This window comes from Cryptomeria japonica, chromosome 7, assembly GCF_030272615.1.
Source record: "Cryptomeria japonica chromosome 7, Sugi_1.0, whole genome shotgun sequence".
NCBI lineage: Eukaryota > Viridiplantae > Streptophyta > Pinopsida > Cupressales > Cupressaceae > Cryptomeria > Cryptomeria japonica.
In genome coordinates this window covers 340,799,574-340,811,280 of record NC_081411.1, presented here as the reverse complement: position 1 = coordinate 340,811,280, position 11,707 = coordinate 340,799,574, and the positions used below count along the sequence as shown (strand labels likewise).

Genomic DNA, 11,707 nt, shown 5'->3' with positions numbered 1-11,707 from the left:
ACACGAGATGACCCCTTAGGTGTTGTTATGGGTCGTATGGTGTCGTAAGGGTTCATATGGTGTCCTTTGACCCCTAGGACAGGTTCATATGGTGTCCTTTGACCCCTAGGACACCATATGACCCCCTAAGACACAATACGGTGTCATTATGTCGTATGGTGTCCTAAGGGGTCATATGGTGTCTTATGACCCCTTAGGACACGATATGACCCCTTAGGACACCATACGACCCATAACAACACCGTATGGACACCTAAGGGGTCATATGGTTTCCTATGGGGTCATAGGACACCATATGACCCCTTATGTGTCGTTATGGGTAGTATGGTGTCGTAAGGGGTCATATGGTGTCCTATGACCCCTTAGGACACCATATGACCCCCTAGGACACAATACGATGTCGTTATGGGTCGTATGGTGTCGTAAGGAGTCATATGGTATCCTATGGCCCCTAAGACACCATATGAACCCCTAGGACACAATACGGTGTCGTTATGGGTCGTATGGTGTCGCAAGGGATCATATGGTGTCCTATGACCCCTTAGGACACCATATGACCGCTTAGGACACAATACAGTGTCGTTATGGGTTGTATGGTGTCGTAAGGGGTCATATGGTATCGTATGATCCCTTACGACACCATATGATCCCCTAGGACACAATACGGTGTCGTTATGGGTCGTATGGTGTCGTAAGGGGTCATATGGTGTCCTATGACCCCTTAGGACATCATATGACCCCTTAGGACATAATACAGTGTCATTATGTGTCGTATGGTGTGCTAAGGGGTCATATGGTGTCCTATGACCCCTTAGGACACCATATGACCCCTTAGGACACAATATGGCATCGTTATGGGTCGTATGGTATCCTAAGGGGTCATATGGTGTCTTATGACCCCTTAGGACACCATATGACTCCCTAGGACACAATACGGTGTCCTAGGGGGTCATATGGTGTCCTAAGGGGCCCCTTAGGACACAATATTGTGTGTTTATGGGTCGTATGGACACCTAAGGGGTCATATGGTTTCCTATGGGGCCATAGGACACCATATGACCCCTTAGGTGTCGTTATGGGTTTTGAGGAACTTTTGGTTTTTTAAATTGTTTTTTCTCTAGGCTTGGTGTTACCAAGCCTAGCACATTTTTGAATTTTTAGAACTGGCACGAGTTATGAAAAATTTGGTTTTTTTTTTGCCATGTGGCGAATTTTCTTGTTCACCATCCTGGTGCACTTACCCTAATTGTACTCTCAATTTTCATATGAAGCATATTTAATTTGTCATTTTAAATTTCTTGTGATATTGTGTAGTGTGCGTGGGTTTCTTTTATTGAAAGAATTAAATTGCATATGCAAATTAGAGTGAGTTTGAGGACATAATTGGGATGAATAAATAGAACTCTATAGTTATATAAGTAGATTCATTTGTGTAAAGTTTAAATGATAAAGTCCAAATGATTTGTTTTAACCCTGCTATTTAGATATGTTCATGATCTAAAGCTCGACTCCTTACCCTTGGATTTAGGCACCGATCTATTGCACGATAAGGATTCATAAACAATTTTATATGATAAACTTCTTTTAATTTATTGGTGTTAGGTTTAGGTTTAGAATAGGAATTTGTTTTCATATATGCAGCTAATGATAAATAACCATGAATAGAGCTAATTCAAGGTTGAATTATGTTGCCATAGTCGGAATCCATTAAGATCCATATGCTTAATTACAATATTTGTTAACATTTGCCTAAGATCTTAAAATATTGTAAAGGGTGAACCCCCTTGGTCTAGCAGAGCCGAAGTGCATGAGATTTCGATCCTTTGATTGAATCTCATTCATTGGCCACTGACCCAAAGATTTGTTGATTGAAATAGGCTAATTCATATGAATTTCCGAATAACCAATTAGAACCACCAACACTGAGTACAAACACCAAGGATTATTACCGTGAATTCCGTTGACAAAAAGTAGAAAAACAACGGGAAAAAAGCAAATAGAAAATTTGATGGTTGAAATTATTTCAATTATCTTGCATCTTTTTCTATCATTATCAATTGTTGATTTTCACAAACAAATCGTCCATTTTATTTTAGAACGCCTTTGACATGATAAATTATACATTAAAAAAAGAAAAATCTATAGATCTTGTATATTTTTCAAAAAAGTTAGAATTAACATGTCTCAAATGCTACTAATTGCGTACTTTTGTTTATTCTGATAGTTTGAATGAAACACTAATTGTGAGAAGAATTAACATTTTGAATGCTTTAAAATTATTAAATCTTCATATTACTTCTTGTTTTACATTGACGCACTCTATAGGAACCAGCAAGATGAAGTTGCATGGCCCGTTCTATAATAGTTGGGCACAAGGACGGGAGTAAAACGACTAATATGAAGTGATCTGGCAGGTCACTGTAGAGGAGAGAGACGAAGGGGAAGACCCTTTACCATATATGTGTATGGAAAGTAATGTAGATGATCTTCTTCCACTGCCTCCCACCTGATGTGATCTGGCAGGTCACTGTAGAGGAGAGAGACGAAGGGGAAGACCCTTTACCATATATGTGTATGGAAAGTAATGTAGATGATCTTCTTCCACTGCCTCCCACCTGATGTGATCTGGCAGGTCACTGTAGAGGAGAGAGACGAAGGGGAAGACCCTTTACCATATATGTGTATGGAAAGTAATGTAGATGATCTTCTTCCACTGCCTCCCACCTGATCATCATCAAGCGAATTTAGTTTTGGTAATACTAGAGTAAGAGTACTGAATGCCAAACGAAAAGAGTAAGATGAGGTTGCAGGCAGGTTAACCTGAATTTGGTAATGAAGCAATGGAGAAAGAGAGCCATCTCAAGTTTGGCAAACTGATATCCAGGGCAAAACCTGGCACCTCCCCCAAAACACAGGAACCATGGATCCTTGGAAAGCTCCTGCAGCAGCAACAACAACAAAGCAGCTCCGCCCATTAAATTCGTCTCTTGCGAGTTAATTAATTGTCAAGTCCAGGAAGAAAAACAGAGAGAGGTTGGACAAGTCGAATACCAGAGGAGGTTCGTGTTGCCAGCGCCATGGATTGAATGTGAGAGCTTCGGGGTAGTTTTTCTCATCCAGATGTGTGCTGTTCAGCAACACCAACACTGCCCATCCCTTGGGAATCACAAAATCTGTACCATTACCAATCAAATTAGTGGTCAAACACTTATTATACTCTCTTCTCTCTCTCTCTCCCCACGCCATAAACATCCATACCTTTGGTTTTGATGTCTTGTGCCGTCTCTCTGAAAACAGCAGGCGCAACGTTGCCCAGTCGTAGAGTTTCCTTGATCACCTGCGGTCCACATCAAACACATTTTGACTTCAGTCAGGTAATCTAAAAATTCCGTTGGAGTTGCAGAGGCAGAGGCAGAGGGAGAGGGGTTAAAGGAGGACATACGCAATGGGTGAAATTCATGGAGGCGTAGTCGTCCCAGGTGAGCTTTCCATTGCCCCTGAGGCGCACCAGGGCGTCATGCTCCGCCTGCGTAACACTACAATCAGCAATAGACTATATATAGCATATCAAAGGAGGGTTTGTTTTGTTGTAGGAATGCTCACCCTCATTTCCTTCAACGCCCGCGGGCTGTCAGTGAGAAATTTAATAGCAAAAGTGAGGGCTTTAGAGGAAGTCTCGTAAGAGGCAAAGAAGAGAGACATTATCAACTCTGTAATGACCTCCTCGGGGAACGCGGCTTCCTTCAAAAGGTGAGTCAACAGATCACTGCGGACCACTTCTGGATGCTCCTTCCTCTCCTTTATGCACTCGTTTATCTTTTTATGCAGCGTTTTCCTGGCCTGCCAAATTACAAGGTAATCTCAAGACCTCACAAAATTGAAAATACAATTACGACTGACGAAAAATGAGCACTCACCTTGATTCCCTTTGAGAAAGGCGAGCCCGGAATGTTGATGGGGATGGTTACGATCGCCCCTGCCAGGTCATCAAGAGCCCTAAGTTTGTCGATTTCTTTCATATCGTTCTCTGGATTTAAGTCGAGCAATTTCTTTGCCATCAAATTCAAAACAACCTGCGGGAATCCAATATTATTGATGATGAGAGGCGGGGGTGGGGATAATAAATTCATAAAATCTTTTGCTGGCTACACAATCTTGAATATTGAAGAGGTGGGGTTTGCCTTATGGATCTCCTCCTGAAGATGCAATTCTCTGTTGTGGCCCTCCCACTTTAGCATTCCCAAATCAAAGATGTTCTGGATATAGCCAATGGATTCCGAGCTCAGCATCTCGACGCTCAAGAATTTGTTAACAGTTCCATGGAGCTTCCTCTGAAGTTCGCCGCGCACCGCCAATATGCTGAATTTGCCAATGATGGTTCTCATTGACAGCGGGTATTTGGTATGGAACAGCCTTCCCTCGTTTTGCAGCACATATTTGCTGAACTCTGGATCCACCGTCACCACCGTCTTTGAACTCCCAAACAAGTTCGATCTGAACACCGGGCCGTATCTGGAAATTCCCATTCCTATTCCCGATTAGAAACATGATTCAAAATGCAAGTAGCAGAAAGGAAAAAGAGGGAAGGAAATGCTTAATTATTACTTGCGCTCGTGGTGGTCGACTAACTTTCGAGGGTTGTGAGGGTTGTTGATGGCTCGAAGGAAGGTGATTGTCTCTCCGATGAGCGGCCATCCTGTGGCCCCCCGCGGCAGGGGAAGGTTGTAATCTTTGTAATTTCCATTTCCGTTTCTACCAATCGCCCACCACGTCAGCGCTGCAAGGGCCAGCGTGAATGCCGATGCTAGGACCATCAACCCCAACTCCATTTCTTCTTCCTTCTTCCTTCTACCGACTGCTCCTACTCCTAGTGCTGCCACGCATCTCTTGTATTAATATCTCCTAGAGGAGATTCCCCACTCTTGTCTTATGTTTGCCCTTCTTCCACCTACGTCTCCGGTATTTCTTCAACCCTTGAACTTGACAACTTCAGACGCCCCGCCCGATTCCCTGGATTTTTGTATTAATGTCGCAGTACCTAGCAACAAGCAAGCGACATAGGTAGGTAATATTCCTTCTTTTGTCGCATTACCTAGCAACAAGCAAGCGATATAGGTAAGTAATATTCCTTCTTTTGTCACAATATTTGTTTGGAATCAACCAATAATCCATGCTCACGATATTCCATATAGATAATCCATGCTCACGATATTCCATATAGAAGGAATCAACCAATAATCCATATAGAAGGAATCAACCAATAATCCATGCTCACGATCTGCGTGCTTAACGATGTCATTCACATTTTGTTACTCTCGTAATACGAAAATACAATTTACCTTGCAGAAAGTATTTATTTATTTATTTTGTGGGAGATTTTATATTAATTATAAGTCATTTTTGTTTGTTCATTTTTAGGGTGCAATTTTTTTATTAAGAGCTAAAGACTAAAAGGTATCTTTTTATCAAATTTGTTTGAAGCATATCTCCACCTCATCTCTTATGATGTTAGACCTTTATACGTAAGTCTTAACATTTTATGCACTCATTCATATAATCATTCAACTTCAGTGATAGACAATAAATAACAAAAGGATTTTAGAGTTTGAACCTACAAGTGATAAGACAATAAATGTTGTGATTAGTATAACAAATAAATGTATTTAGTTTTTAATTTGATGAAGAATTTCTTTTATTGTAGATAGGTACAATCTCAAGGTCACACTCAATAAGACTTGATCCTTAGTGGACTTATTAAGTACCATTCAATTTAACTAGCAAACCAAAGGTCCATTGACATAGATGTTATATATTAGTTTGTTATTATATTGTAATATGAGGATCTATTAATGAAAAGTTTTAAAATAATGAAAATTTTATCAATTTTAAGATTGTGACTACGGATCTAATCTTTACGTATGTTGAGGTGAATTCTATACTTCCAAAAATTAACCTAGATTAAAGACATGGACTTCACTTGTGGAAATGATCTTGTAAGCTATTAGTTTGAAAATCAAATCAGAAGCACATGCAAACTGAATTTTTTTAATCAGACCAAACCAAAGCAAACCTCAAATAGAGTTGACAAAGGAATTCAAAAAAATATTATCAATGAAACTCCAATGTGAATATTATTTGCTCTAATAGTTGATTTTTGAATGTAAGACACTTTGCACAAAAGATACCTATTCTGGTAGCATTGTTAGCAAAGATGAATGGATGAGAGTACATCTCAATTTAGAAAATTACAAGAGAGCCAAAATACACTTGAGGATGAATGAGAGGACATCCCTACGATTAAGGAGACAATGGAGGGTTCTAATGGAGGTTATTGGACTGTGAAGTGTTACGATGCACTTACAAAAAATAATAAGTAGTTGTACCCACAAGCAATTCAAAATTTGGTGGAGAGGATATAAACATGTGTGAGGTGGAAATTAGTTGTAAATAATAATAAAGTCATTTAATTATGCGAGATGCAAAAGTGGCTATTTAAATACTAAGCAATGTAAAAATTTAATTAGGTAGGGGACAATAGATGAAAGGGATTTGATTAGGCAATGAAATTATTTGATTGATAAGGATAAAAGTGTACTAAAGAAATATTTAAGTGTCTATGTTTTACCTCTTTTTGATACAATATTGTGACTAAATGACTTTATGTCAAAAGAAGAATAAAAAATAATTTGATACAATGTTGTGACTAAATGACTTTATGTCAAAAGAAGAATAAAAAATAAGGTGAAATGAAACTTTAATGATAGATTTTCCAAATTATTCAAAAATGATAAAGTGATTTCCCCACTGATTTTGTATCCACATAAATCAGCCAAAACTATTAAATAATAGAATCATTAAGGACAGATTATGTAATCACGGGAGATACAATAAGTGTAGTTTGTAAGCTTAAAATATTAAAATGTGGATCAACGAAATATTATGCAATCGTCCGAATGAGATAATATATAAGCTCAATGAATGAGCGAATGGGAATCTAATCGGGATTTGGCGGGGCATGCCCAGTGCATGGGAATCTAATCGGGATTTGGCGGGGCATGCCCAGTGCAGCCTTGATAAAGGCCTCTCCTCCTCCTCCTCATCTCACTTGAAAAACTCTTCATATTAACGTGAGACATTGTAAATATGCTCCACAGTTTGTGTCCGCGGCTCAATTTGGTTTCTAAGCCTAGAACTAAATCCACACAACACCTTTCCAATGGTTGCCCGCCTTTTACAAACTACTCGCGCGCAAGGAGTTTAGGTAGGCACTATTTTTAATTACCCGCCTCTCTTCTACTTCTAACTGCTTCTAATCCTCCAACTCAAAACTTGATCACTATTGATTCTTTCGATTGTTTGCAGATTGCCACAACATGCCATCTTCTGTTACTGTTGAAGAGAATGCGAAAACTCTTCACGGTAACACCCACCAGAAAATACCTACCTTCTGGGTTTTTTTTTCAGCTTTTGAGTATAAACTTCTAAACTTTTCGGGCGATAAATAATAATTCAGGGCCATCATTGTTGCAGCTGCAGCGACAGCGCATCCGGAGCCTAAAATCTATCCTAATGCCGGGAAGCCAGATTATGTTCATTCGAATGTAAAATTGGAGGAGGTATGAATTTATTTAGGTTTCCCTTCCCAATTTAGACGGATCAACATTTGACAGTACATTTGGAGACCTGTGGATTAAAAATTACATTTATCAGCAATTACTGAGATTCAATTTGTCCCTTGAAAGATGTTGAGCCTGAAAATTTCGGGAGGAAATAAAAGATATGCGGTTAGATGTAGCAAAATTGGGAGATCAAAAAATCTAATTGACTGTTAATTGTTTCAGGCACCCTTGGCCTTAGATGAGATGGATAAGCGAATAGAGGCATTGGTTGCGGAGATAAAAGAGGTGTTTAATTCAGTCGAAGATGGGGAAATTAGTCCGTCTGCATACGATACTGCGTGGGTAGCGAGAGTGCCTGCCATTGATGGCTCCGCCGAACCGCAATTCCCCCAATTGCTGGACTGGATTCTTCACAATCAGTTACCCGACGGTTCCTGGGGAGAGGACCGTCGCTTTTTAGCATGTGATAGATTCCTCAATACTCTTGCCTGCCTTGTTACTCTCACCTCCTGGGGCGTTGGAAACAATCAAGTGCGCAGAGGTAATTTCAATTTTTCTTTTCTCGCCTTTCCATTTGGACAACGCCTATCCAGCACATTAAATTACCAATCAAGAATAAAAAGAGTTTTACCCTTAAATAGATGAAGAGTTTAATTTCTGGGCCATGGCAGGTCTTGATTTCTTAAGGATAAATACAGAAGAAATGATTAAAGAAGCAGTAGCATTCGGCCATCATGGATTCGAGATGGTTTTTCCTGCACTGCTGAAAGAAGCCAAACATTTGGGTTTGGATCTTCCTTACGAGCTGTATATCATCGAGCAAATAAACGAAAAGAGGGACTCCGGATTGAAAAAGTGAAATTCTACCCCATTCTTTGCTCCAACTATTTGTGACGTGTCTTGTTTTAAGGCACACTTATAAACTAAAAGATGTAACTGTCGAATAAGATTGTGTGAATTATTCTTTGCTCCAACTATTTGTGACGTGTCTTGTTTTAAGGCACACTTATAAACTAAAAGATGTAACTGATCGAATAAGATTGTGTGAATTAGAACATCTGTTGAAGAGCTCCACACCCATCCCACAGCAATGTTGCAGTGTCTTGAAGGCATACAAGAAGTAGTCGATTGGAAAGACATCCTGAAATTGCAATCCAAGGATGGGTCTTTCTCAGGCTCGCCAGCATCTACAGCTTGTGTATTTATGCACACCAGAGATAAGAAGTGCCTACAATTCTTGGCGGGCCTTGTTACAAAGTTTGAAGACCATGGTAATTGTTGTCTTTAGTATTCGCGCCATAACTAGGAAAGATTATTGAAAATATTATCGACTTATAAAACTAAAATGTTGGAATGGCAGTCCCCAGCATGTATCCAGTGGATATAGCAGAGCGTTTGAGAGCCGTAGATAGTGTTGAACGTCTGGGGCTTGAACGCCATTTCCAAACAGAGATCAAACAAGCCTTGGACTATGTGTTCCAGTGAGTAATAGCATCTTCTCTGTTTGTGTTTTTTCTTCTAAAACTCCAACATTTTTTAGATTGTTTTTACATCTTCTCATTTGTATACTAGGTACTGGGGCGAAAGAGGCATTGGATTTGGAAGGGAAAGCCTGGTTCCGGATATTGATGTCACAGCCACGGCCTTCAGGCTTCTCAGGATGTTCGGCTACACCGTATCTTCAGGTATACGTGTGTTTGTATGCAAATGATTTAGATGGGTACTCGATGCAAATTTAATCGAGTTGTTAACTTCCAGAACTAGGTCGGTCTTAATCTCTATTAACTTTAAATGGCAGCCGTTCTACAAAACTTTAAAGGTGAAGCTGAAGAACTCTGTAAGCTGTCTGATAATGAAAACGGAGCAGGAGTAATCAACATGCTGAGCCTGTATAGATGCTCACAGGTTAACTTTCCGGGAGAAAATGTAATGAGAGAAATAGGTGCATTTGCCAAAGATTACTTGGCCAAATCCCTGCAAAGCAACAACTTTTCTCAGGCCACGGCTATCAAGGATAACCTTCGCCAAGAGGTACTGCGAATCGCTTCCTTCCCTGAAATATTACTACTGAACTTGATAAGAATTGTAATGACTGGCGATTTTGCTTCCTCCTTTATCCAGGTTGAATATGCTTTGTTTGCTCGATGGAATAGAAATATGCCTAGGCTGATGACTAGAAATCACATAGAAGTGTTTAATCCCGATGACTTATGGCTGGGGAAGACATTATATCAGTAAGATACAGTTTCTGACTATGAAGGTTTTATATTTGTATAGTCTGATCACATTTCTTTGTATTTGAGACCGCTAATCCAAGCTGAATGTACTCATGCAGAATGCCAAATGCGAGCAACAGCAAGTATCTAGAACTAGCGAAACTCGACTTCAACCGCGTTCAGGCTATCCACAGATCCGAAATACAACATATTAAGAGGTAAACTATGGAGCAGTTAAAAAGGGTCTGCATTTATTTTGAGAAAAAGCAGACCCTGTTATGAAAACAGAGCAAAAAATTTAATTTAATTTGTGTTTTTGCGAAGACCTTAGATGAAAGATGTTAAGATGAGATTTATTGTGTTGTTAAAGATGGTACAAGGCTTGCAGTTTCCCGCAGCTGGAATTTACTCGTCACAGAGAAGTGGCAATATACTGGACTGCTGCAGCGGTGATGCTTGAACCACAATACATCGATTGTAGACTGGCTTATGCAAAAGCCGGAATCATGGCTGTTATCACAGACGACTTATATGACACCTATGCAACTTTGGAACAGGCCAAGCTCTTCAACGAAGCTTTTGAAAGGTCTCTGCGTTTAATCCCCATCTCACTTTATCCGATTAACGAATTCGCCATATTAACAATCTTATATTTTGGGCTGGCTGCAGATGGGATCCACTGCAAATCGAGCATCTACCAGAGGACATGAGAATAGTTTTCATGGGCCTCTACAACACTTTGATCGATATATCTGAACGAACGCGGGAGGTCCAAGGACGTGATGTGCTTCCTTACCTGCGCCAAAAGGTAACTTGTTTGCATTTGGTCTTTTGGTGTTAATTCACTGGTTGTGTTTGAAATCGGGTGAGATGATGTGAAGTAACATTGAAATGTGGGTCAGTGGTTGGATCTGTTCTTGAGATACACAAAAGAAACAGAGTGGATGGAAAGGCGTTATTCGCCGTCATTAGATGAATACTGGGAGAACGCGGTGGAGTCGATAGCACTGGGAGTAACGACCCTGACACCAATATTTTCTACGGGAGACGTTCTTCCTGATCGCCTTCTCCAGAAATTTGACTTCCGGGCAGAGTTTCTTAATCTGGTCAGTCTCACAGGGCGTCTCATTAACGACGTCAGAACTTTCCAGGTGGGCCTTCCACTCCATGTTTACCCCTTCTTTTTTTTTTTGTTGCAGGTTTGCGTTTTGAGTATTAGGTATGTAGGTACTGAAGAGAGAAGTCGTGTATTTGTATTTATTGGATCAGGAGGAAAGAGATCGCGGGGAATTGGCTTCATGCGTGCAATGTTACATAAATGATCATCCAGGATGCACGGAAGAAGAAGCCCTCAATCATCTGTACGGAGTAAATGAGGACGCCCTTACTAAATTGAACTATCACTTTTTAATGCGTGCAGACATTCCCAAGAGTTTCAGAACTCTTCTTTTCAACACAGCTAGAGTAATGCAATTGTTTTACAGGAATATAGACGGCTTTTTAAACGCCGCCGAAGAGATGAAAGAATTCATTAAAAAGACTCTCTATGAACCCCTCTAATAAATTCCGATGCTCTTTTACTGAAATTCCATTTTTCAACGTAAAATAAAATGAAATTCTAAAGTCTTATTTGCGTCTTTGTGAATTTACAATTTTTGAAGGTGAACACTACATATCTACTACATCCTTTTTTTCTTAATTCACAAGTCCTATCACGTCTTTTTCTTCTTAATTCACAAGTCATAATATAAGTGATCTTTTTCTTCTTAATTCACAAGTCATAATATAAGTGATTAAAATGAAAAAATTATCAATGTATACTTTAATTTCTTGGAGGACAAAGAATCAAATTTTGCATCATTTACATGTTGG

The 11,707-nt window shown here is 39.7% G+C and overlaps 2 protein-coding genes across 2 annotated transcripts; one reads left to right on the top strand and one right to left on the bottom strand.

Annotated features, from left to right (window-relative positions):
• Positions 1-2,244: 2,244 nt before the first annotated feature.
• Positions 2,245-4,933, bottom strand: LOC131039087 (cytochrome P450 720B2). The gene is made up of 9 exons (XM_057971734.2): positions 4,606-4,933; positions 4,182-4,512; positions 3,918-4,073; positions 3,604-3,840; positions 3,443-3,526; positions 3,259-3,337; positions 3,052-3,173; positions 2,821-2,939; positions 2,245-2,724 (listed from the first exon to the last, which is right to left on the bottom strand). Exons 1-9 carry the CDS (start codon positions 4,827-4,829, stop codon positions 2,634-2,636), a joined length of 1,443 nt encoding a protein of 480 aa, XP_057827717.1. The 5' UTR covers positions 4,830-4,933; the 3' UTR covers positions 2,245-2,633.
• Positions 4,934-7,085: 2,152 nt separating this feature from the next.
• On the top strand, positions 7,086-11,464 carry LOC131039091 (bifunctional levopimaradiene synthase, chloroplastic). The gene is made up of 15 exons (XM_057971745.2): positions 7,086-7,261; positions 7,363-7,419; positions 7,531-7,616; positions 7,842-8,160; positions 8,291-8,474; positions 8,673-8,890; positions 8,980-9,100; positions 9,192-9,304; positions 9,418-9,650; positions 9,741-9,853; positions 9,955-10,053; positions 10,206-10,421; positions 10,505-10,643; positions 10,738-10,986; positions 11,105-11,464. Exons 1-15 carry the CDS (start codon positions 7,144-7,146, stop codon positions 11,393-11,395), a joined length of 2,556 nt encoding a protein of 851 aa, XP_057827728.2. The 5' UTR covers positions 7,086-7,143; the 3' UTR covers positions 11,396-11,464.
• Positions 11,465-11,707: the final 243 nt, after the last annotated feature.